The sequence below is a fragment of the Macaca mulatta genome, chromosome 10 (assembly GCF_049350105.2).
Source record: "Macaca mulatta isolate MMU2019108-1 chromosome 10, T2T-MMU8v2.0, whole genome shotgun sequence".
NCBI lineage: Eukaryota > Metazoa > Chordata > Mammalia > Primates > Cercopithecidae > Macaca > Macaca mulatta.
Window position 1 is genome coordinate 98,458,006 of NC_133415.1, and position 26,727 is coordinate 98,484,732.

General features: G+C 38.9%; 1 protein-coding gene across 2 annotated transcripts; it reads right to left on the minus strand.

Annotated features, from left to right (window-relative positions):
* Window positions 1-8,940: 8,940 nt before the first annotated feature.
* WFDC11 (WAP four-disulfide core domain 11) lies at window positions 8,941-26,492 on the minus strand. Of its 2 annotated transcripts, XM_015148827.1 has the most exons (5): window positions 26,431-26,492; window positions 22,730-22,811; window positions 10,958-11,108; window positions 9,649-9,791; window positions 8,941-9,122 (listed from the first exon to the last, which is right to left on the minus strand). In XM_015148827.1, exons 3-5 carry the CDS (start codon window positions 11,055-11,057, stop codon window positions 9,102-9,104), a joined length of 264 nt encoding a protein of 87 aa, XP_015004313.1. In that variant the 5' UTR covers window positions 11,058-11,108; window positions 22,730-22,811; window positions 26,431-26,492; the 3' UTR covers window positions 8,941-9,101. The 2 variants fall into 2 exon arrangements, with proteins under 2 accessions (XP_015004313.1, NP_001180374.1); NM_001193445.1 differs by lacking the exons at window positions 22,730-22,811; window positions 26,431-26,492 and having other exon boundaries at window positions 9,102-9,122; window positions 10,958-11,057.
* Between the last annotated feature and the right edge of the window lie 235 nt (window positions 26,493-26,727).

The following is a 26,727-nucleotide window of genomic DNA, read 5'->3' on the forward strand; positions in this document are numbered from 1 at the left end:
CTATGACATGAAGCATTCAAGGACAGTCTTCTATCCAGGGGAAGTCTCTTATAACTCTGCCATTAAACATACATTCTTTAGGATTATACCCACGTGTCCAGTGTCTTAACTTGGGAAGAGTTCACTTCCTGAAAATTTTTAGTGACAGATGGTAAAAGGTAGAAAAGTAAGTAGCTGAGTGAAAAGTCACTAAACTTCAGATTTCTGAGGCTATTCTGGATCATTGTGGCTGGTACATGGTGACCCCTTGCCATGTTGATTCAAGTATTCTATTATTTAAAGACTTCTTGGACTATAGTTTTTTAAATTAATTTATTTATGTTTTAATTGACAAAAAATCATATATGTGGCCGGGCGCGGTGGCTCAAGCCTGCAATCCCAGCACTTTGGGAGGCCGAGACGGGCGGATCACAAGGTCAGGAGATCGAGACCATCCTGGCTAACACGGTGAAACCCCGTCTCTACTAAAAAACACAAAAAACTAGCCGGGCAAGGTGGCGGGCGCCTGTAGTCCCAGCTACTCGGGAGGCTGAGGCAGGAGAATGGCATAAATTTGGGACACGGAGCTTGCAGTGAGCCGAGATCCGGCCACTGCACTCCAGCCTGGGCGACAGAGCGAGACTCCGTCTCAAAAAAAAAAAAAAAAAAAAAACCGTATATGTTTATCATGTACAATATGATGTTTTGAAACCTGGATACGTTGTGGAATGGCTAAATCTAACTAATTAATATATGCATTACCTCACTTATTTTTTATGGTGAGAACACTCAAAATCCACTCTCTTAGTAATCTTCAGGAATACAATACATTAACTGTAGTCCCCATGTTGTACAGCAAATCTCTTGAGCTTACTTCTCCTATCTAACTGAAATATTGTATCTCCAACAACTCCCCAACGTCTACCCCTCAGACCCCAGTAGACCCCATTTTACCCTGTTTCTGTGAATTGAATTTCTTTAGATTTCACATTAAAGTGAGATTGTGATATTTATCTTTCTATGCCTACTTATTTTACTTAACATAAAGCTCTCTGGGTTCGTCATGTTGTTGGAAATGACAGGATTTCCTTCTTTTTAAAAGCTGAATAATATTTTATTGTTTATATATACACCACATTTTATTTATCTCTTCATCTGTTGATGGACACTTAGGTTGCTTCCATGTCTTGGCTGTTATGAATAACACTGCAATGAACATGGAGTGTAGATATCTCTTTGGCATACTGATTTTATGTTCTTTAGATGTATACCCAATAGTCTAATTGCTGGATAATATGGTAATTCTATTTTTAGGGTTTTTTAAGGAACTTCCATACCATTTTCCATATGGGTTACTAATTTGCATTCACACCAACAGTGTGCAAGAATTCCCTTTTCTTCATATCCTTGCCAGCCCCTAGGATATTTTGTTTAATTGATAACAACCATTCTAACAGGTAGGTGTGAGGTGATAACTCATCATGGTTTTAATCTGCATGTCTCTGATGATTAGTGATGTTGAGCATTTTTTTTCATCTACCTATTGGCTATCCATATGTCTTCTTTTGGTCCTTTGCCAATTTTTTAATAAGGTTATTTGCTTTCTGTTGAGTTGTTTGAGGTCCTTACATATTTTGGATATTAGCCCTTATCAGATGCATGGTTTCTAAGTCTTTTCTCCCCATTCCATAGGTTGTCTCTTAACTCTGTTAGTTCTTTTCTTTGTGGTTTGATATTATCCCACTTGTCTATTTTTGGTTCTCATTGCCAAGACCAATGTAATGGAGCTTTTCTTCTATGTTTTATTCTAGCACTTTTACAGTTTTAGGTTTTACATTTAATTATTTAATCCATTTAGAGTTGATTTTTGTATATGATGTGAAATAAGGGTCCAATTTCATTCCTCTTCATGTGAGCATCCAGTTTTGCCAACCCCTTTTATTGAAGAGGCTGTCCTTTGCCAATTGAGTTTTCTTGGTATCTTTGTCAAAATCAATTGACCATAAATGATTGTGTTTGTTTCTAGGTTCTCTGTCATATTCCTTTGATCTATGTTTCTGCTTTAAATGCCAGCATTATACTGTTTTAATTATTATTACTTTGTAATATACTTTAAAACCAGGTAGTGTGATATGTTCAGCTTTCTTGCTTTTGCCCAAGATAGTTCTAGCAATTTCGGGTCTTTGTGATTTCATATAAATTTTAAGGTTTATTTTCCTATTTCTGTGAAAAATGTCATTGGAATTTTGACATGATCGCATTGCATCTGTAGATCACTTTGAGTAGTATGCACATTTTAACAACATTATTAATTCTTCCAATCTGTGAAAACAGAATATCTCCACTTATTTGTGTCTTCTTCCATTTCTTTCATCAATGTTTCGGTGTCCAGTGTACAAGTTTTTAATCTCCTTGTTTAAATTTATTTCTAAGTATCTTTTTTTTTGGTAGCTATTGTAAATGGATTTTTCCTAGACTTCCCTTTTGATAGTTCATTTTTACTGTATAGAAATGCTACTGATTTTTCATATGTTGATTTTATGCCCTGCAACTTTATCAAATTTGTCCATTATTTCTAAACAGTTGTTTTAGGGTTTTCTGTATATCGGAGCATGTCGTCTGAAAACAAGGACAAATTAACCTCTTTCTTTTCAGTCTGGATGCCTTTTATTTCTTTCTCTGCCTAATTGCTCCAGTTAGCACTTTCAGTACTATGTTGAATAGAAGTGACAAGAAAGAGTGGGCATCCTTGCCTTATTCCTGACATTAGAGGAAAAGTTTTCAACTTTCCACCATTGAACCTGATATAAGTTGTAGACTTTTCATATATCGCCTTCATTGAATTGAGGTACGTTCCTTCTCTGCCTAATTTATTGAAAGTTCTTATCATGACAGCATGTTGAATTTTGTCAAATGTTTCTTCTGCATCTGAGGAGATGATCATATGGTTTTTGTCCTTCATTATATTAATGCGATGTATCACATTTATAGATTTGTATATGTTGTATCATCATTGGATCCTAGACATAAATCCCACTTGATTTTGGTACATAATATGTTTAATGTGTTATTGAATTAGGTTGGCTAGGACTTTGTTAAAGATTCTTATATTTGTTCTATTAGGCTGTTCTTGCATTGCAAAAAGGAATACTCAAGATTGGGTAATTTATAAAGAAAAGAGGCTTACTTGGATCACGGTTCTGCAGGCTGTGCAAGCATAGTGCCAGAATGTGTTTGGATTCTGGGGAGGCCTCAGGGAGCTTTTATTCATAGCAGAAGGCAAAGCAGGAGCAGGCACTTCACATGGCCAGAGCTGGGGCAAGAGAGAGAGATTGGGCAGGGAGGTACCACACACTTTTAAACAACCAGACCTCATGAGAACTCACCATCATGAGGACAGCACCAAGCCATGAGGGATCTGCCCCCATGACCCAAACACTTCCCATCAGGCCCCACCTCCAACACTGGGGATAACATTTCAACATGAGAATTGGTTGGAACAAATATTCAAGCCATATTATATATGTTTGCTATGGGTATTGGCCTATAAATTTCTTTTCTTGTAGTGTCCTTGTCTGGATTTAGTATCAAGGTAGTGCTAACCTTGTAAAATGAGTTTGGATGTATTTCCTCTTCTTCCATTTTTTGTAAGATTTTAGAAGGATCAATATTAATTCTTTATAAATGTTTGGTAGAATTCAGCAGTAAAGTCTTCAAATCCTGGGCTCTTTTTTTTTTTATAGGAGGTTTTATTATTGATTCAGTCTCCTTACTCTTTACTGGTCTTTTCAGATTTCCAGTTTCTTCATGATTCAGTTTTGATAGGTTTATGTGTCTAGGAATTTACCCATTTCTTCTTGCTTATATAATTTTTTGGTATATAATTGTTTATAGTAGTCTCTTACAGTACATTGTTGTTTATCTGGTATCAGTTGTTATATCTTTTTTCTTTCTGATTTCATTTATTTTAGTCTTTTCCCTTTATTTTTCATAGTCTACCTAAAGTTTTGCCAATTTTATTTAGCTTTTCAAACACCTGACTCTTAGTTTCACTGATCTTTTCTATTATTTTTCTATTTTATTTATCTATTACATCTATTTTTGCTCTGATCTTTATTATTTTTTTCCTTCTGCTAAAGTTGGACTTGTTTGTTCTTATTTTTCTACTTCCTTGATGTATAACATTAGATTGTTTACTTGAGATCTTTCTTCTTTCTTAATGTGGACATTTATTGCTTATCTAAACTTTCCTCTTAGAATTGCTTTTGCTGCATCCCCTAAGTTTTAGTATGCTGTGTTTCCAGTTTTGTTTGGCTCAAGATATTTTGTAATTTCTCTTTTAATTTCTTCATTGACCCACTGGTTATTCAGGAGCATGTTGTTCAATTTCCATGTGTTTGTGAATTTTCAGAAATTCCTCCTCTTATTGATTTCTAGTTTTATACCATTGTGGTCAGAAAATATAGTTGATATGACTTCAGTCTTTGTAAATTTGTTGAAACTTATTTTATGGCCAAATATATTATCTATCCTGGAAATTGTTCCATGTGCACTTGAGAAGAAAATATATTCAGCTGCTGTTGGATGGAATGTTCTGTATATGTTTGTTAGCCCATTTGGTTTAAAATCTAGTTCAACTATGTTGTTTTCTTGTTGATTTTCTGTCTACATGATCTGCTCATTGCTGAAACTGGGATATTAAAGTCCCTTTTTATTGTACATTATAGTGTAACTCTCCCTTCAGATCTTTTAATGTTTCCTTTATATTTAGATGCTTCAATCTTGGATGAATAGATATTTACCATTGGTAAATTTTCTTGATTAATTGACGTCTTTATCATTGTACAATCATTTTCTTTGTCCTGTATTACAGTTTTTGACTTAAAGTTTATTTTGTCAACATAAACATAGCTACCCTTGAGCTCTTTTGGTTTCTCTTTTGGAAAAAGGAAAAGGAATACCTTTTTCCACCTCTTTACCTTCAGTCTATGTGTGTCCTTAAAGGTGAAGTGAGTCTCTTTCATATAATTGGGACTTGTTTTTTATCTATTCAGTCACTCCATGCCTTTTGATTGGAGAATTTAATCTATTACATTCAAAGCAATTGTTGAGAAGGAAGGGCTTCCTACTGCCATTTTGTTAGTTGTTTTCAGGTTATTTTGCAGATCCTTTGTTCTTCCTCTCTTACTGTCTTCCATCGTGGTTTGATGGTTTTCTGTAATGGTGTGATTTGAATCTGTTCTTTCAATCTTATGTATGTCTGCTATTGGTTTTCACTTTGTGTTTACCATGAGGCTTTCAAAAAAATCTTAGAGTTATAATAGACTATTTTAAACTGATAACAATTTAACTTTGATAACATAAAAAACTATAAGCTTTTTTTTTTGGAGGCAGTGGGGGGCGCTGGGTGGGTGCAGTGGCTTATGCCTGTAATCCCAGCACTTTGGAGGCCAAGGCAGGTGGATCACTTGAGGCCAGCCTGGCCAACATAGCAAAACCTCTACTAAAAATACAAAAAGTTAGTTGGGCATAGTTGCACACGCCTGTAATCCCAGCTACTCAGGAGGTTGAGGTACACAAGAATCACTGGAAACCAGAAGGCAGAGGTGGCAGTGAGCCGAGATCATTCCACTGCGCTCCAGCCTGGGCAGCAGAGCAAGACTCTGTCTCAAAAAAAAAAAAACTATACACTTTTTCTCTGCTGCCACCATGCCCTGCATTTTAAATTTTTGGTATCACAATTTACATCTTTTTATATTGTGTGTCCTTGAAAAATTATTATGGCTATTAATTTTAATAACTTTGTCTTTCAACCTTCATACTAAAGATATATGTGATTTGCACACCACCATTCAGTATTAGAGTATTCTGAATTTGACTGTGTGCTTACTTTGACCATTGAGTTTTATATGTTTTGTGTTGCTAATTAGTATATTTTACATTAAGCTTGAATATTCCCTTTAGTATTTCTTGTAAAATCAGTCTGGTGATGGTGAACTCCCTCAGCTTTTGTTTGTCTGGGAAAGTCTTTCTCTCTCCTTCATTTCTGAAGGACAGCTTTGCAGGGTATAGTATTTGGTCTTGATAGTTTTTTTCCTCCAGCATTTTAAATATAATATATCATCTCTCTCGCTCCTGGCGTGTAAAGTATCTGCCAAGAAATCTGCTACTAACCTTATTGGAACTTTATTATATGAGATTTGTTTATTTTCTCTTGCTGCTTTCAGGATCCTCTCTTTGTCCTTAATTTTTGACAGTTTGGTTATCATGTGTCCTGGTGTAGTCTCGTTTAGATTGAATTTCATCGGACAATTTTGACCTTCCTGTACCTGGATATTTATATTTGTCTCCCAATTTGGAAATTTTTCTGCTAATATTTCTTTAACTAACTTTCTACCCCTTTGTCTTTCTCTTCTCCTTCATGAACTCCCATAACTTGAATATTTGATCTTTTGATGCTGTTCCACAAACCCTGTAAGCTTTCTTTTTTGTTGTTGTTGAGTTTTGTGTTTGTTTGTTTGTTTGTTTGCTTGTTTGTTTGCTTGAGACTTGCTTGTTTTTGAGACAGGGCCTCAGTTCTGTCACCCAGGGTGGAGTGCAGTGGCACAATCATGGCTCACTGCACCCTTGACCTCCCAAGCTCAAGTGACACTCCCACCTCAGCCCCCCAAGTAGCTGAAGCTGGGACTACAGATGCATGCCACCATGCCCAGCTAATTTTTTTTGTAGAGGGTAGGGGTCTTAATTTGTTGCCCAGGCTAGTCTCAAACTCCTGGGCTCAAGTGATACTCCCACCTCAGCCTCACAAAGTGCTGGGATTACAGGTATGGGCCACTACACCCAGCAATCTTGTAAGTTTTCTTTATTCCTTTCATTCTCTTTTTCTTCTCTGACTGTATATTTTCAAATAACCTATCTTCAAGTTCACAAGTGTTTTCTCCTGCTCAATTTCTCATCTATTCCATTTTTCATTTCATTGTATTTTTTAGCTCCAGTTTGATTGATATTTGATTTCTGTTTGATATGTTTTATAATTTCAATCTCATTAAATTTATCATTTTGGTCATTTTATTGTTTGCTTGATTTGATTGAATTGTTTCTCTGTATTTTCTTGAAGTTCACTGAGTTTCCTTAAAACAATTATTTTGAATTGTCTGTCAGGTAGTTCATGTATCTCCATTCCTTTGGTATCAGCTACTAAGAGATCACTGTATTCTTTTGGTGTTCTCCTTGTGTTTTTTGTTTTTTTGGTTTTTTGGTTTTTTTCTTATTGCCTTACATTAATGTGTGTGCATCTGAAGAAATAAGGACATTTCAGTCTTTGAAGACTAGTTTTTTTCTGGGGAAGCGCTTCATCAGTCATCTAGAGGTTCAGGAGAGGCCATCTGGCATGATCCAAGGTCATACTTGCTGCTGGAGTCCTCAGGCAGGCTGGCCTGGTTCCTGGGTCAGGAGATGGGTGGGCCTGGTGCTTGAGTCCACAGGGTTGGGCCTGAAGCCTGGATCCACTGGGGTGAATTTGTTGATTGGGTCTGCAGGAATGGTGTTGGAGCCAGGGTTCATGAAGGCAGGCCTGGACCTTGTATCATTGAAGGCCAGCCTCATGCCTGGGTACACAGGAGCTAACCTGGCTCTGGGGTGGGCCATAAGCCTGAATCTACAGAGTCTGGCCAAGTTCTGGGAGGGGGATGGCACCTGGGACTATTGAGATGGGTCCGGAGCCTGAGTACATCAGGGCTGTCCTGGAGCTTATGTCTGCAGGGGTATTCTTGGAGCCTAGTCTATGGGATCTGGCCTAGAACTGAAATCTACTGGGGTGGGCCTGGACCCTGGATCTGCTGTATCAGGTCTGGACTCTGGGTTCACTGGAGCTTGGGTGCACATGGACTGGCCTGGAGCCTACAGCCAGCCTAGTACTAGGGCTAGTGTGAAGTTTGGTCCACAAGGGCTGGTCTGGAGCCTCAGATCATGGGCACTGACCTGGTGCCTAGAGTCACTGGAGCTGTCCTGGAGCCTAGAGCCAGGAAGGCTGGTCCAGTTCTGAAGTCTGCTGAGACTCTCGAACCTCCAGTCAAGTGTGGGGGGTGGTGCTATGAAGACTGGCCTGGCACTGTGCAGGCCTGAGCTTGTGTCTGTGAGTATATTCCTGGTGTTTAAGGCCAGGGATGCTGATCTGGCACTGGAATGGGTGGGAAGCCTGAGGCCACGGGGGTTGACTTAGTACTGAGTGGTCCTGGATCTTGTATTTGTAGGGCCTGGCCTGGAGGCTGAGTCTGCACGTGCTGGTCTGAGGAGTAGGGCTGTGGGAATCAACCTGGTGCTGAGGTAGACTTGAAGCCTGAAGCTATGAGGGCCAGCCCAGTGCTGGAGAAGGTCCAGAGACTAGGGCCTTGGGGTCTGCCTGGCCCTGGGATGGGCTTGGAACATGATTCTGTTGGGGTTAGCCTGAAGCTAGGACTGCTGGGGCCTGTCTGCCACTGGGGCCGCTAGAGTTGACCTGGCACTAGAGCAGACCCAGAGATCAAGTCTGCTAGGCAGACCTGGAGCCTGGGGCTCCTGAGTTCAGCCTATTTGTAATTTCTTTTGTCTGACAATTAGAAACCTTACTCAAATTATCTTCCAGTTATTTACTTATTTGTTTAAACTTGTATATATGGAAAGTAGTTTTCCATATATATGGAAAGAATTGTTTATCCATATCTCTGTGAGAAACCATTTACCAAAGACCTGCTCTCTAACCTACTGAGTGAAAGTGCTACTGAAAATTCCCCACATTAAAAATGGGACAGAAATAAAATTCTGTTCTGTGAAGCCCATGAAATTAGCCTATCAGTTCTAAGCTTATCAGATGGGACGGCAAAAGTTGGAAGCTCGTCTACAATGTAGGAGAGGAACAATACTGGGGATTTGTAATAAGGGTACTCACGGGTGGTGGGATGATCTGAAAAAAGGCAAGGCCACTACTGGTAAATGAGTTTATTCGTCAAGTGTTTTGAGTTTATTCTGTCCAGCTGTCAGTAAAAATAGACTGGTGTTCCTAAAAGTAGCCACATGGTACTACTATGAGACCTCTTAAACATTTCCCGCCCACACAGGTGGCAGCCTGGTGGGAAGCTAGGGTTTTAGTAATATTCATCGGTTTTCTGTAAAAGAAAAAGATTAGATTTTTAGAAGCTAGAGAACTCTGAGAAACAAGCATTCATTCCCCCCGCTTAATAGTATCAATGTTCACCAGACAATGGGACAAGAATACTTCAACGTAACAACAGGAGTTGCCCACTTCTGAGTAGGTGAGGTATTGGTCTATTGAACAAAAAAAGGTGGAGACTTTGGGCCTGGCTGAGCCAAATGGCCCATGGAGAAGTCTGACTATGGAAGCAGTGGTTAGAAATCTGGACAAATTTAGGAAAAAATAGGAAACTATGGTGTAATACAAAGAAGACAACATGGACAGGTATTGATTATATAATGAAAGAAGCAATGGGGTCTAACCTGGTGTCTTGATTTACTTGCCAGTGAATTGCTTTCCAAGTTAAAGGGACATTGTCTTCCGTTATTTTTGTACCTAGAATTTGGGGTACCTCAGTCTTCTGTTTAGGAATAATAGCCTCTGGGAAGGGAATGAGAATCAGTGAAGATATACACCCAAGCAAACATCTCCCAACTCACGACATTTATCCAGCAGATGTTTCCACAATAGGTCCAGCAGCATGTGTAATTTTTGTCTTTACATCTAAAGGCTTTAGAACACTTCTTGGTACATTCTTTGACCTTTGGCTTTCCCCAGCACTCTTCAAGTAACAATTCCTTCCCTGAAATTTAGATGAGATGGTCAAAGGTTGATAGTACGTTTCAGCCAAGCATGGAAAGAAAAGCCCTTCATATGTTTAACAGTTCCTCCTGGAATCTGGGCCCCAAATCCCAACCAAGGTATCTATTTGCCTTTTAAGGGAATTGCCTTCATGAGCCTCCTCAAATTCCTGCCATTATACCTTCACTGACCCCATTGCGTCTTCACTGACCTCTTTTCCTTCTCGACCTCTGCAGGCTTTACCAGGGTTGCAGGCCTCTGGGTCCTCTCTGAGCATCCCAACGATACAATTCAGTCAATCCCCAGCATTCATGTGCCCTCCTATGAAATCTACATTTACATAACAGGAGATCTCAGGGCCTGGCATATCTTGTAGCCTCATTGCAATGCCTAATTTCACAGTGTGGGAAGCTAGGCCAGGTCAAGTAAGAAACAGATTCTCTCCCTTTTTCTTTCCCTACTTGCTGACTCTGTGTTTAATAACTCAGCCTCTCTTCAAATTCTTATCTCTCTCACTCAGTTTTCTTAGCCCCTCCATTCATCCCATTTTCTCATCATATGAGAGGTTGCCCCACTGAGAACCGATCTCAAGCCTCTTTCCTAACTTTTCACATTCTGAAAGCCTTGCCACTGAAACTAAGGATATGTATTAAGAAATGCCCATTTGGTACTCATGTGACAAAGTATACGCAGCTAGCTCACAGAGATACCAGTATAGAGCCACAGAATTAGCTCTATACTGACATCTCACCCTCAAAGACAGTCTAACATTGGAAAATGTTTTTATGTTTATAGCTTATGGTGTATATACACACACATATGTGTGTGTAAATATATATCTTATATATGATATATATTCATATATATGAATATATATAAATATTCATATATATTTAAATATAGATAGATACATAGATAGAGAGAGAGAGAGATGGAGAGAGAGAGATAGACAGATATTGCTATTTTCAAGGTTAAAAGAGGAAGCATTAAAGGACCTCAGCTTAGGGATTTCTTGAATCTCTGTGCATACAAAATTGTCTGATTCTCTGATGGGTGATCCTATGAAGGTGGGTCCTGAGTCAGATACAGCAGACATGAAACCCCCTCCCTTGTTCAGAAACAAGCTCATCCCACTCCTGTGGCCCTTAATCCAGCCTCACCACCTACTGGAATATTTTTTCTTCCTCATTTCTCCCAGCACAGACAGTAGCACCGTACAGACGAATGTCATAAGCATGAGTATCCACAGCTTCATGAGGCTGACCATATGTGTCTGAATATATGTTGTTGGAAGGATTGTTTTTCTTCCCAGCTGCTGCTAGAGATCAAGACATATAAATAGGGAAAGAGAGGTGTGAAGCAAGAGAAAGTGCTTGTCGAATTTCTTCATTCTCTATCTTCTCACTATTCCCCCTTGCCCTCTGCCTACCCAACAACTGGCACACCTAAGCTGAGTGTTAGCTTTGCCAAAACGAATCTCTCCATCTCACACCTCATGTTTTCCTTTTACTGGAAAAAAATGTAATGTGTTGCCTTATTTTGATTAAAACATAATTCAAATTCAGCTTACAAAAAAAATTTTGATCTTTTATTTTAGGTTTGGGCTACATGTGAAGGTTTGTTACACAGGAAAACTCATGTTGTGAGAGTTTGTTGTACAGATTATTTCATCACCCAGGTATTAAGCCCAGTACCCAACAGCCATCTTTTCTGCTCCTCTCCCTCCTCCCACCCTTCACCCTCAAGTAGACCCCAGTGTCTATTGTTTCTTCTTTGTGTTCATGAGTTCTCATCATTTAGCTCCCACTTATAAGAGAGAATATGCAGTATTTGGTTTGAACAAATTCTTTTTGAAAATGTGTTCAACATTTATTGAACACCTACTGTGTGACACATACTATTATACACCATACATAGAGAGAGGATCCTTAACTTGTGATGGTTTGACATACAACTTTTCAACTTTATGATGGTGCAAAAGCAATACACATCCAGTAGAAATCGTACTTTAAGTACCCATCAACCATTCTGGAGGTTTTTTGCTTGTTTTTTTTGTTTTTGTTTTTGTTTTTGTTTTTGCTGTTACATAATATTCCATTCTGTGAATATGTCACACAATATGTATTCATCTTCATGAAAATGAACATTCAGGTTGTCTGCAGTAGTTTCACTGTTGAAACCATAAAACTAAAGCAGCCGTGAACAAATATACTATTCTCCTGCACATGAATGAGAATTTTTCCCCTTTCCATCCATGCTTAATTTTTCTCTTTAATGTTTTTTTATTTTCAGCACAGTATTAAATACATTACATGAGCTATTCAACACTTTATTATAAAATAAGCTTTGTATTAGATAGTTTTACCCAACAGTAAGCTAATGTTAAGTGTTCTGAGCACATTTAAAGTGTTAGCTTACAAAATTCTTAAAACATAAAAAAGCACATAGAAGAAAGTGAAAATATTTCTAGTTATTCCACTATATCGATGTACAATATTCTATCTTTCATATTTGCATAGATATAAATACAGATTTTTTATAAAACAAAAATTATATAAGCTTGCTGTTATATAATGACTTTTTAAAAACTACTTCATTAAGACATAACTGACATACAAAAAGCTATTTATAAGACATCTTGGCCGGGCGCGGTGGCTCAACCCTGTAATCCCAGCACTTTGGGAGGCCGGGGCAGGCGAATCACGAGGTCAGGAAATCGAGACCATCCTGGCTAACACGGTGAAACCCCGTCTCTACTAAAAAATACAAAAAAAAAAAAACTAGCCAGGCAAAGTGGCGGGCACCTGTAGTCCCAGCTACTCGGGAGGCTGAGGCAGGAGAATGGCGTAAACCCGGGAGGCGGAGTTTGCAGTGAGCTGAGATCCAGCCACTGCACTCCAGCCTGGGCGACAGAGCAAGACTCCGTCTCAAAAAAAAAAAAAAAAGACATCTTTAGTGTATACAACTATAATGAGTTTGAAGACAAGTATACACCCATGTAATCATCACCACAATCTAGGCCATAAACATATCCATCGCCTCCAAAAGTTTCCACTGGCCTCTTTACTTATTATTTGGTGTGTGTGTGTGTGCGCGGTAAAAATAAGATCTGTCATCTTAACAAATTTTTAACTTTGCAATACAGTATTGCTAACTATGGACACTATGCTATACAACAGGTCTCTGAGATGTATCCATCTTGTATAACTGAAACTTTGTGCCCTTTGACTAATATCTTCAATCTCTCTGCTTGTTATTTGGTCTGTCCAGGGTATCTAATTCTTCCTGATTTAAGTTAGGAGAGTTGTATTTTTCCAGGAATTTATCCACCTCTTCTAGATTTTCTAGTGTATGTGTGTAAAAGTGTTCATAGTAGCCTTACATGATTGCTTGTATTTCTGTGGTGTCCGTTGTAATATCTCCCGTTTCATTTCTTAATGAGCTTATTTGGATTTTCTCTCTTATTTTCTTGGTTAATCTTGCTAATGGTATATCAATTTTTTTTATCTTTTCAAAAAACCAGCTTTTTGTTTCATTTATCTTTTGTATTTTTTTTGTTTCAATTTCATTTAATTCTGCTCTAATCTTAGTTATTTTCTTTTTTTATTACACTTTAAGTTCTGGAGTACATGTGCAAAACATGCAGGTTTGTTACATAGGTATACACGGGCCATGTTGGTTTGCGATACCCGTATTTCTCCTAATGCTATCCCTCCTCCAGCCTCCCACCCCCTCAACAGGCCCTGGTGTGTGAGGCCCGCCCCCTGTGTCCATATGTTCTCATTGTTCAACTTCCACTTATGAGAACATGCGGTGTTTGGTTTTCTGTTCTTGTGTTAGTTTGCTGAGAATGATGGTTTCCAGCTTCATCCATGTTCCTACAAAGGGCATGAACTCATCCTTTTTTATGGCTGTATAGTATTCCATGGTGTATATGTGCCACATTTTCTTAATCCAGTCTATCATTGATGGACATTTGGGTCAGTTCCAAGTCTTTGCTATGGTTAACAGGGTTGCAATAAACATACGTGTGCATGCGTCTTTATAGCAGCATGAGTTATAATCCTTTGGGTATATACCCAGTAATGGGATCGCTAGGTCAAATGGTATTTCTAGTTCTAGATCCTTGAGGAATCACCACACTGTCTTCCACAATAGTTGAACTAGTTTACAGTCCCACCAACAGTGTAAAAGTGTTCCTATTTCTCCACATCCTCTCTAGCACCTGTTGTTTCCTGACTTTTTAATGATCGCCATTCTAACTGGTGTGAGATGGTATCTCATTGTGGTTTTGATTTGCATTTCTGTAATGACCAGTGATGATGAGCTTTTTTTCATATGTTTGTTGGCTGCATAAATTCTTCTTCTAAGAAGTGTTTGTTCATATCCTTTGCCCACTTTTTGATGGGGTTGTGTGGTGTTTTCTTGTAAATGTGTTTAAGTTCTTTGTAGATTCTGGATATTAGCCCTTTGCCAGATGGATAGATTGCAAACATTTTCTCCAATTCTGTAGGTCGCCTGTTCACTCTGATGACAGTTTCTTTTGCTGTGCAGAAGCTCTTTAGTTTAATGAGATTCCATTTGTCAATTTTGGCTTTTGTTGCCATTGCTTTTGGTGTTTTAGTCATGAAACCTTTGCTCATTCCTATTTCCTGAATGGTATTGCCTTGGTTTTCTTCTAGGGTTTTTATGGTTTTAGGTCTTGTGTTTAAGTCTTTAATCCATCTTGAGTTGATTTCTGTATAAGGTTAAGGACAGGATCCAGTTTCAACTTTCTGCATATGGCTAGCCACTTTTCCCAACACCATTTATTAAACAGGGAATCCTTTCCCCATTGCTTGCTTTTTTCAGGTTTGTCAAAGATCAGATGGTTGTAGATGTGTGATGTTATTTCTGGGGTTTCTTCTACTGGGTTTGGATTTGGTTTGTTCTTGTTTCTCTAGTCCCTTGAAGTGTGACATTAGCATGTCAATTTGGGCTTTTTCAGTCTTTTTGATGTAGGCATTTAGGGGTATGAGCTTTCCTCTTAGCACTGCCTTTGCTTTATCCCAGAGGTTTTGATAGGTTGTGTCACTATTGTTGTTCAGTTCAGATAATTTTTTAATTTCCATCTTGATTTCATTTTTGACCCAATGATCATTCAGGAGCAGGTTATTTAATTTCCATATATTTGCATGGTTTTGTAGCTCCTTTTGGAATTGATTTCCAGTTTTATTCCACTGTGGTATAAGAGAGTGCTTGATATCATTTCAATTTTCTTAAATTTATTTTTTTTAATTTTTAATTTTTGGAAACAGAGTCTCGCTGTGTCACCCAGGCTGGAGTGCAGTGGTACAATCTCGACTTACTACAACCTCTGCCTCCCGGGTTCAAGCAATTATCATGCCTCAGCCTCCTGAGTAGCTGGGACTACAGGCCTTTCCTGGCTAATTTTTATATTTTTAGTAGAGATGGAGTCCCACCATGTTGGCCAGGCTGGTCTTGAACTCCTGACCTCAGGTGATCCACCCCCCTCAGCCTCCCAAAGTGCTGGGATTACAGGCATGAGCCACCACGCCTGGACCAATTTTCTTAAATTTATTGAGGCTCGTTTTGTGCCTATCATATGATCTATCTTGCAGAAAGTTCCATGTGTTGTTGAATAGAATGCGTATTATCCGGTTGTTGGATAGAATGTTCTGTATCTATCTGTTAAGTCCATTTGTTCCAAGATATAGTTTTAATCCATTGTTTATTTGCCGACTTTCTGTCTTGATGATCTGTCTAGTGCTTTCAGTGGAATATTGAAGTCCCCCACTATTTTGTGTTGCTGTCTATCTCATTTCTTATGTCTATTAGTAATTGTTTTATAAATTTGGGAGCTTCAGTGTCAGGTGCATATTTGTTTAGGATTGTGATATTTTCCTGCTGGACAAGGTCTTTTACCATTACATAATGTCCCTCTTTGTCTTTTTTAACTGTCATTGCTTTAAAGTTTATTTTGCCTGATATAAGAATAGCTACCCCTGCTCACTTTTGGTGTTCATTTGCATGAAATGCCCTTTCCACCCCTTTAATTTGTTGTGAATCCTTATGTGTTAGGTGAGTCTCTTGAAGTCAGCAGATAGTTGGTTTGTGAATTATTTTTCCATTCTGCAGTCTGTATCTTTTCAGTAGAGCACTTAGGCCATTTACATGTGTTTCCAGAATTTGTTTCAAGATTTAGAGCTCCTTTTAGCAGTTCTTGTAGTGGTGGTTTGATAGGGGTGAATTCTCTCAGCATTCATTTGTCTGAAAAAGACTATCTTTCCTTCATATATGATGCTTAGTTTCACTGGATACAAAACTCTTGACTGATAATTGTTTTATTTGAGAAGGCTGAAGATATGGCCCCAATCCCTTCTCGCTTGTAGGGTTTCTACTGAGAAATCTCCTATTAATCTGATAGGTTTTCCTATATATGCTCCCTGGTGCTTTTGTTCACAGCTCTTAAGATTCTTTCCTTCATCTTAACTTTAGATAACCTGATGACAATGTGCCTAAACAATGATCTTTTTGTGATTAATTTCCCAGGTGTTCTTTGTGCTTCTTGTATTTGGATGTCTAGGTCTCTAGCAAGGCTGGGGAAGTTTTCCTCAATTATTCCCCCACATATGTTTTCCAAACTTAGATTTCTCTTCTTCCTCAGGAACACTGATTATTTTAGGTTTGGTTGTTTAACACAATCCCAGATTTCTTGGAGCCTTTGTTCATATTTTCTTATTCTTTTTTCTTTGTCTTTGTTGGATTGGGTTAATTAAACCTTGTCTTCAAGCTCTGAATTTTTCTTCTACTTGTTCAATTCTATTGCTGAGACTTTCTAGAGTATTTTGCATTTCTGTAAGTGTGTCCAAAGTTTTCTGAAGTTTGTGTTGTTTTTTCTTTATGCTTTCTATTTCCTTGAATATTTCTCCTTTCACTTCTTGTTTCTTTTTTTTTTTTTTTTTTTTTTTCCTTGCGTCGGGTTTTACCTTTCTCTGGTGCCTTCCTGATTAGCTTGATAACTAACCTCCTGAATTCTTTTTCAGGTAAATCAGGGATTTCTTCTTGGTTTGGATCCATTGCTGGTGATCTAGTGTGATTTTGGGGGGGTGTTAAAGAGCCTTGTTTCATCATATTACCAGAGTTGGTTTTCTGGTTCCTTCTCATTTGGGTAGGCTCTGTCAGAAGGAAGGTCTAGGGCTGAAGGCTGTTGTTCAGATTCTTTTGTCTCACCAGGTGTTCCTTTGATGTAGTACTCTTCCCCTTTTCTTATGGATATGGCTTCCTGAGAGCTGAGGTGTAGTGATTGTTATCTGTCCTCTGGGAATAGCCACCCAGCAAGTCTACCAGGCTCTGGGCTCCTATTCATCATAAGACAGCTGAATATTTGTAATTTCTTCTCTTTAGAAAAAGGTGTCATTGATGATATTCTTTCAATTGGAATTTTATTAAATTCATTATTAACTTCAGATCACAAATTTATAGATCTAAAATTTGTAGATTCTAGGTAAAGTATACTGTCTATTTTATAACCTGGATAGTTGTTTCTATCTTTTTCTCCACCAGGATTGGTTTATTTTACCAGTAGAATACACATGTTGTCTTACTATAAGAGATAAATTATCCCTCATTTGTCACCACACAAAATTGTTGGCATAGCATGGGACAGAGAACAAAACCTGAACACTAGAATCAGAGAGACCTGGGCCCAAATGAATCCCAATCCCAACACATTTAGTTTAGGGCCTCAGTTTCCAATATATAATATGAGAGTTATATTAGTATCACATTCACATTGTGAATGCATGAAGCCCTGAACATAGGGCCTGGCACACAGATCATGCAAATAAATGTTGGCTGCCATTATTATTATTATTATTATTATTATTATTATTAAACTCTCTTTTCTCCTCCAGAGGGGTGGAAGTTATTTAATTTCATTGACTTCTTAAAACTTTCAACTATTTAACCTACTTGGAATTAATTCTACTGATTGACTGAGGTCCTAGCCTTCATTCATCTGTCATAAATTCATTCATCCCACAAATATTAAATGACTACTGTAAGCCTGGCACTATTATAAGCAATGAGGATACAGTAGAGGACAAAGCTGACAAAAATCCCTGCCCTCATAAAGTTTGCTTTATAGTCAAGGGAGAGGCAATAAATAAGGTATATAAAAGAAAGATACAATATGCTATATAGAGATTGGTGTAAAGGAGAACAAAATAAATTTTTTAAGGTTCTAGGACTCAGAACACAAAAAATGCAAAATAAGTGCTGGCTATTATTTCAGGCAGCTCATTGGTGGTGGGAGTTAGGGCTTGGAAAGAGGGAGTTAAGTACTGTTCAAAAAAAAAAATTCATCAATTTTTTCTTCACTCCTTTCTCACTCCCAGCCTGCTCCTTCACTCTCCTGAATCCAAACAAAAAGAAAGAGGAGAGAAACAGATACAAAGGAGAAGTCTGGATAGGATACTATGAATTGCACCATCATGGGAGAGATATTGTCCCTTCCCTGCAAGTAACCAATTTTCCCTGAAAGTCCCATTTTTGCTTCAATGTTTTCAACCAAGCAGAAGAAAATATGCATCAATCAGTTGAAATCCTTCAAAGGCTCAAAATTAGGAATAGTACCTACGGACATTTTAAAAGGTACAAAGCCTTTGAGAAGGACTAAATTTATTCTCCTCTTGGCACATATGAAAAATTATAAAACAGAAAAATAAAAAAATTGAGGCACATGGGCCATAAAATGGGTTGCCTTTAACTCACTTTAAGCTATTATTTGGAAATAATTTCAAACTTACAGGGGTAAGAATAGTACAAAGATCATCTGCATACCGTTTACCCAGATTCACCTATTTCCTTTCCCTCTCTCCCTCTCTCCCTCTCTCTCTCTCTCTCCCTCTCTCTCCCTCTCTTATTTTTTGAGCAATTTGAGAGCAAGTTTCATTTGTCATGGCCCTCATTTTTAAATACTTCCGTGAGTATTTTTTTTAATACTTTAAGTTCTAGGGTATATGTGCACAATGTGCTGGTTTGATACATAGGTATACATGAAATATGTTGGTTTGCTGCACCCATCAACTCGTCATTTACATTAGGTATTTCTCCTAATGCTATCCCTCCCCCAGCTCCCCACCCCCTGACAGGCTCCAGTGTGTGATGCTCCCCACCCTGTCTCCTAGTGTTCTCATTGTTCAATTCCCACCTATGAGTGATAACATGTGGTGTTTGGTTTTCTGTCCTTGTGATAGTTTGCTGAGAATTATGGTTTCCAGCTTCATCCATGCCCCTACAAAGGACATGAACTCATCCTTTTTTATGGCTGCATAGTACTCCATGGTGTATATGTGCCACATTTTCTTAATCAAGTCTATCATTGAGGGACATTTGGGTTGGTTCCAAGTCTTTGCTATTATGAATAATGCCACAATAAACATACATGTGCATGTGTCTTTATAGTAGCATGATTTATAATACTTTGGGTATATACCCAGTAATGGGATTGCTGGGTCAAATGGCATTGCTAGTTCTAGAACCTTGAGGAATTGCCACACTGTCTTCCACAATGGTTGAACAAATTTACACTCCCACCAACAGTGTAAAAGCATTCCTATTTCTCCTCATCCTCTCCAGCATCTGTTGTTTCCTAATATTTTAATGATCTCCACTCTAAGTGGTGTGAGATAGTATCTCATTGCAGTTTTGGTTTGCATTTCCCTGATGACTAATGACGATGAGCATTTTTTCATGTGTCTGTTGGCTGCATAAATGTTTTTTTTTGAGAAGTGTCTGTTCATATTCTTTGCCCACTTTTTGATGGGGTTGTTTAGTTTTTTCTTATAAATTTGAGTTCTTTGTAGATTCTGGATATTAGCTCTTTGTCAGATGGGTAGATTGCAAAAATTTTCTCCAATTATGTAGGTTGCCTGTTCACCCTGATGGTAGTTTCCTTTGCTGTGCAGAAGCTCTTTAGATTAATTAGATCCCATTTGTCAATTTTGGCTTTCATTGCCATTGCTTTTGGTGTTTTAGTCATGAAGTCCTTGCCCATGCCTGTGTCTTGAATGGTATTGCCTGGGTTTTCTTCTAGGGTTTTATGGTTTTAGGTCTAACATTTAAGTCTTTAATCCATCTTGAATTAATTTTTGTGTAAGGTGTAAGGAAGGGACCCAGTTTCAGCTTTCTGTATATGGCTAACCAGTTTTCCCAGCACCATCTATTAAATAAGGAATCCTTTCCCCATTTCTTGTTTTTGTCAGATTTGTCAAAGATCAGGTGGTTGTAGATGTGTGGTGTTATTTCTGAGCCCTCTATTCTGTTCCATTGGTCTATATATCTGTTTTGGTACCAGTACCATGCTGTTTTGGTTACTGTAGCCTTGTAGAATAGTTTGAAGTCAGGTAGTGTGATGCCTCCAGCTTTGTTCTTTTTGCTTAGGATTGTCTTGGCAGTGAGGGCTCTTTTTTGGTTCCATATGAACTTTAAAGTAGTTTTTTCCAATTCTGTGAAGAAAGTCATTGGTAACTTGATGGGGATTACATTGAATCTATAAATTACCTTGGGAAGTATGGCCATTTTCATGATGTTAGTTCTTCCTATCCATAAGCATGGAATGTTCTTCCATTTGTTTGCATCCTCTTTTATTTCATTGAGCAGTGGTTTGTAGTTCTTCTTGAAGAAGTCCTTCACATCCCTTGTAAGGTGGATTCCTAGGTATTTTATTCTCTTTGTAGAAATTGTGAATGGGAGTTCACTCATGATTTGGCTCTCCGTTTGTCTGTTATTGGTGTATAGGAATGCTTGTGATTTTTGCACATCAATTTTGTATCCTGAGACTTTGCTGAAGTTGCTTATCAGCCTAAGGAGATTTAGGGCTGAGATGATAGGGTTTTCTAAATATACAATCATGTCATCTGCAAACAGGGACAACTTGACTTCCTCTTTTCCTAATTGAATACCCTTTATTTCTTTCTCTTACCTGATTGCCCTGGCCAGAACCTCCAATACTATGTTGAATAGGAGTGGTGAGAGAGGGCATCCCTGTCTTGTGCTGGTTTTCAAAGGGAATGCTTCCAGTTTTTGCCCATTCAGTATGATATTGGCTGTGGGTCTGTCATAAATAGCTCTTATTATTTTGAGATACGTTCCATCAATACCTAGTTTATTGAGAGTTTTTAGCATGAAGGGCTGTTGAATTTTGTCTAAGGCCTTTTCTAAATCTATTGAAATAATCATGTGGCTTTTGTTGTTGGTTCTGTTTATGTGATGGATTACATTTGTTGATTTGCAAATGTTGAACCAGCCTTGCATCTCAGGGATGAAGCCGATTTGATCATGGTGGATAAGCTTTTTGATGTGCTGCTGGATTCGGTTTGCCAGTATTTTATTGAGGATTTTCACATTGATGTTCATCAGGGATATTGGTCTAAAATTTTGTTGATGTCGATGCTATTCCTTTCTGTTTGTTAATTTTCCTTCTAACAGTCAGGTCCCTCAGCTGCAGGTCTGTTGGAGTTTGCTGGAGGTACACTCCAGATGCTGTTTGCCTGGGTATCACCAGCAGAGGCTGCAGAATAGCAAATATTGCTGCCTGATCCTTCCTCTGGCAGCTTCGTCCCAGAGGGGCACTCGGCCATATGAGGTGTCTGTCGGCCCCTACTGGGAGGTGACTCCCAGTTAGGCTACACAGGGGTCAGGGACCCACTTGAGGAGGCAGTCTGTCCATTCTCAGAGCTCAAACACCATGCTGGGAAAACCACTGCTCTCTTCAGAGCTATCAGACAAGGACATTTAGGTCTGCAGAAGTTGTCTGTTGCCTTTTGTTCAGATATGCCCTGCCCACAGAGTTGGAGACTATAGAGGCCTAGGCCTCGCTGAGCTATGGTGGGCTCCACCTAGTTCGAGCTTCCCGGCGGCTTTGTTTACCTACTCAAGCCTCAGCAATGGTGGATGCCCCTCCCCCAGCCAGGCTGCCACCTCACAGTTCGATCTCAGACTGCAGTACTTGCAGTGAGCAAGGCTCTGTGGGAGTGGGACCCACTGAGCCAGGCCCGGAAAAGAATCTCTTTGTCTGCCAGTTGTTAAGACCTTGGGGAAAGCACAGTATTTGGGTGGGAGTGTCCTGATTTTCCAGGTACAGTCTGTCACAGCTTCCCTTGGCTAGTAAAGGGAAATCCCCCGACCCCTTGCACTTCCTGGGTGAGGCGACACCCCTCAGAGGCGACACCCCTCAGAGGCGACACTCTGCTTTGGCTCACCCTCCATAGGCTGCACCCACTGTCCAACCAGTCCCAGTAAGATGAACCAGGTACCTCAGTTGGAAATGCAGAAATCACCCATCTTCTGCATCAATCACGCTGGGAGCTGCAGACCAGAGCTATTCTTATTCGGCCATCTTGGAACCGCCTCCTCCATGAGTATTTCTTAACAACCTGAGCATTATCTTACATGGTCATACTACAGTTATCAACTTTGTTAAATTTAACCTTGATCAAACATACTTTTATCTATTCTATCATGAGTATTAAATTTTATCATTTCACCCAATAATGTCCTTTGTCTTTTATGAAGTTCAAATTTTGGAAGAATACAGCCAACCTTTTCTTCGAACTAAATAGTCTTCAATTGGGGTTTATCTGAGATTTCCTTAAGATTAGATATAAGTTATGTATTCTCGGTGGGAATAGCATGTAGGTGATGCTGTGTCCTTCTCAGGATATCACATATGGAGGCACACGATGTCTATCCATGTTATCGTTCTCTGCCTCAGTTTCTCCATTTGAACAACATAAACAATAATTTATTCCATAGAGGGATAGTGTTGGCATGATGCAGGGGCATGATTAGGGCAGGGAACCCATCCAAGCAAGACAAAGGTGAAAGCTTTTACAGGCTCACACTTTCAGCCCCAGGACCTTGACCCCCACCTACCTTTGAAGATGTTGGAGTTGGAGGTGCTGATACCTACTTGACTGGTGGCTCTTCTTCCTTGCCTCTAGGAACTGCAGAGCCCCTACACAGTGAGTAGGTGGTGAGCAGAACAAATCAATTATGCAGATCTTAGTCATGCTTCTGGTCGTGGCAGATCTGTAAGTTCTGTCCCAAACCATAAGTTCGGTACATATAGAACATTGTCCCTGAATTCCTATTCAAGGAATACTTTCTTCTTTTTGCTGCAGGCAATATAGATAGAGACAGAACACTGTGGACCTGCAGAATCCTCTCCTCCCCAACACACACACAAGTCTGGTTGATTGTGGACACTCAGACACAAGTCTGGGTGATCTATTTTTTTCTAACATTGTGTGAGGACCTTCATAAAGTCTCATCCATCTTTATATTAACTTCTCCATTGCTAGCATCAGCCTAACACCACCTTATCAGCAATCTCTTGTGACTTTTGTGAGGAAAAGAGAGATCTCTTCCAAGAGGGCTTGGAAAATGTCACATAACATGTAGATTTTAAATATGTAGACTTAAACTAAACTCAAATCCTACCTCCCACTTACTCTAGGAAAGTCACTAATCATCTCTGTGCCTCAATTTCCTCTTTTTTAAAGTGAGAATAGCAGTACTTTCTTCATAGGATTTTTGGGAGGATTCCATAAGTTATTTTGTGTTAAGCACTGAGACCCAATGTCTGGCATATAAGCAGTGCTATGTACGGTTTGTTAAATAAACCAATAAAACACTTATTGAAGTATTCAGAATCACCCAGCTGAACACCAAATTCACTATGAGTCAAATATTTAACATGTATTAACCAATACTCTTAATGACCCAGTGAGTTTAGTGCTAAACATTTATATTTTGCAGATGCAGAAACTGAAGCACCGAGGCGCTAAGCAACTTGCCCAAGGCCACACAGCCAATAAGTGATAGATACAAGATTTGACAGGAAGTGAATCCAGAGCCAGGTGTGCAAGATGGTGAAGCCCACAACTTTTCCTGGGTCTCAGAGCCACGATACATCTTGGGCTTATTCCCATCACCAAGAGCCCTCTCTCTAGGCACCCTTACAGTGCTAGCACAGGGGCATAATGGGAAGGGAAATTTCAGGAGCTGAGCTCACTGTGAGAGGCTCTGAGTAAGTCGTGACTGGGTCTAGGAATATTCCCAGAGTTGTTTGGTTGGGATGAGAAAGTGGGAAAGTGGGAGAGAAGCAAAGCCTGTGGATCATACTAACATTTTCTTCTCTAGTTCTATTTCCTTGCCTCTTCCCACTTTAAAATATATTTTTGGCTTTGGCCTCTTCCTGGGACCCCCCCCATCATTTTATATCATTGACTTCTCTCCATAGGAAAAAAAAAAAGGTTTCTTTTCAGGATGTCATTTTTTGCTCTTGTACTAATACAAGAGCAACTCATGCTTAGTGCATAAATCTTGTAAAAATATGAAAATGACAATTAAATTTAAAAATAACTGTTAATCTTGTCAACCTGTGCTAACATTTGTGCATATATTCTAGTAGACTTTTTCTTATATACATATATGTTTTTACATAGTGGATAATCCTGTGAATATTTTTATGTTTAACCTTTACAATAAATGCTTTCCTGTATTCCTAAATATTTTCAAAAATTTCATAAATTGGTAGATTACTCTGCCAACTAATCACCAGTTGTTGACAAGTTTGGTGGTTCCAGTTTTTCCCTATTGTAGAAATTCACTATTAGTTACATAATTATAACTAAATCCTTGAGTATTTATTTATTCCTTAGGAAAGCCAATAAAAGTAGAAATACACGTAAGTTAGAAATACACATAATTCAATCTGTGCATAAATATTACCAATTCTCTCTTCATAACATTTAGGCTATACTTGCACCAACAAAGAAATGGTCTGGGCTGGGTGCGGTGGCTCACACTTGTAATCCCAGCACTTTGGGAGGCCGAGGCGGGCAGATCATGAGGTCAGGAGATCGAGACCATCCAGGCTAACACGATGACTACCCCGTCTCTACTAAAAATACAAAAAATTAGCTGGGCATGGTGGCGGGCACCTGTACTCCCAGCTACTCAGGAGGCTGAGCAGGAGAATGGCGTGAACTCAGGAGGCGGAGCTTGCAGTGATCTGAGATCGTGCCACTGCACTCCAGTCTGGGTGACAGAGTGAGACTCCGTTAAAAAGAAAAGAAAAGAAATGCTCTGAAAACGTCAGACCATTTCCTTCATCTTGACCCTGACAATAGACATTCAGAGGATTCAGATAGATGGTAAGTCGGAGGAGCCAGCAGGTTATTGACTATTCACAGTTGTCTAGTGCCACAATCGCAGGCTTTACACTCATCCGATGGAAACTTAAAACACATCTTTACAGAGGCAGATACTAAAAAATTAAAATTAAAATTAGAAAACCATCTTTATCATTTGCTAACTCCATGACCTTGGGTAACTCATTTCACTTATGGAAAAACTCCATTTAGTCACATGGAAAAATGAGAGTACAGGCATACCTCAAAGATATTACAGATTCAGTTCCAGGCCACCCTAATAAAGTGAGTCGAACAAATATTTTGGTTTCTCAGTGCATATATATAAAACGATATGTTTACACTATACTGTAATCTACTAAGTGTGTGACAGCATTATGTATAAAAACAGTGTACAAGGCCGGGCGCGGTGGCTCAAGCCTGTAATCCCAGCACTTTGGGAGGCCGAGACGAGCGGATCACGAGGTCAGGAGTTCGAGACCATCCTGGCTAACACGGTGAAACCCCGTCTCTACTAAAAAATACAAAAAACTAGCCGGGCGAGGTGGCAGGCGCCTGTAGTCCCGGCTACTCGGGAGGCTGAGGCAGGAGAATGGCGTAAAAACCCGGGAGGCAGAGCTTGCAGTGAGCTGAGATCCGGCCACTGCACTCCAGCCTGGGCGACACAGCGAGACTCCGTCTCAAAAAAAAAAAAAAACAGTGTACATATCTTAATCCAAAAGTACTTTATTGATAGAAATCAATAACAACATCTCTCAAAACCACACACTTACATGTGCTTGTTAGTACATGCTCCTGTTCCTGAATGACTTTTTTGTAAACAACAAAATTAAGAAAGAAATCAGGAAGTTTTTTAAAACTAATAAGAACAAAGATACAACATACCAAAATCTCTGGGACACAATTAGAGCAGTGTTGACAGGAAAGTTTATAGCACTAAATGCCCACATCAAAAAGTTAGGAATATCTCCAACTAACCTAACATTACACCTAGAGGAACTTGGAAAACAAGAGCAAACCAACCCCAAAGCTAGTAGAAGAAAAGAAATAACCAAAATTAGAGCTGAAATGAACAAAATGGAGATAAGAGAAACCATACGAAAGATCAATGAAACCAAAGGTTGGTTCTTTGAAGGATAAATAAGACTGGTAGACCACTAGTTAGACTAATAATGAAGGGGGAAATCCAGATAAACACAATCAAAAATAACAAAGGAGATATTACCACTGACCCCATAAAAATACAAACAAACATCGGAGACTATTACAAACACCACTATGCACACAAACTAGAAAACCTATACAAAATTGATAAACTAGTGGAATCATACAAACTCCCAAGATTAAACCAGGATGAAATTTAACAGACCAATAACAAGTACCAAAATTTAATCAGTAATTTAAAAAAAAAAAACTTACCAACCAGAAAAAGCCTTGGACCAGATGGATTCATAGCCAAATTCTACCAGATATATAAAGAAGAGCTGGTGCCAATCCTACTGAAATTATTCCAAAAAATTGAGGAGGAGGGACTCCTCCCTAATTCATTCTATGAGGTTAGCATCATTCTAACATCAAAACCTGGCAGAGACACAACAGAAAAAGAAAACTTCAGACCATTATCACTGATGAACATAGATGTAAAAATCCTAAACAAAATACTAGCAAACCAAATTCAGTAGTACATCAAAAAGCTAATCCACCACATTGTTTCCT

Coding starts and splice junctions, on each gene's coding strand:
- WFDC11 (XM_015148827.1), bottom strand. CDS start 11,057: ATGGTCAGCCTCATGAAGCTGTGGATACTCATGCTTATGACATTCGTC. Junction 9,792..10,957: donor GAGGAAGAAAAAATATTCCA/GTAGGTGGTGAG, acceptor TCTAAATTTCAG/GGAAGGAATTGTTACTTGAA. Junction 9,123..9,648: donor ACATCTGCTGGATAAATGTC/GTGAGTTGGGAG, acceptor TTTCTTTTACAG/AAAACCGATGAATATTACTA.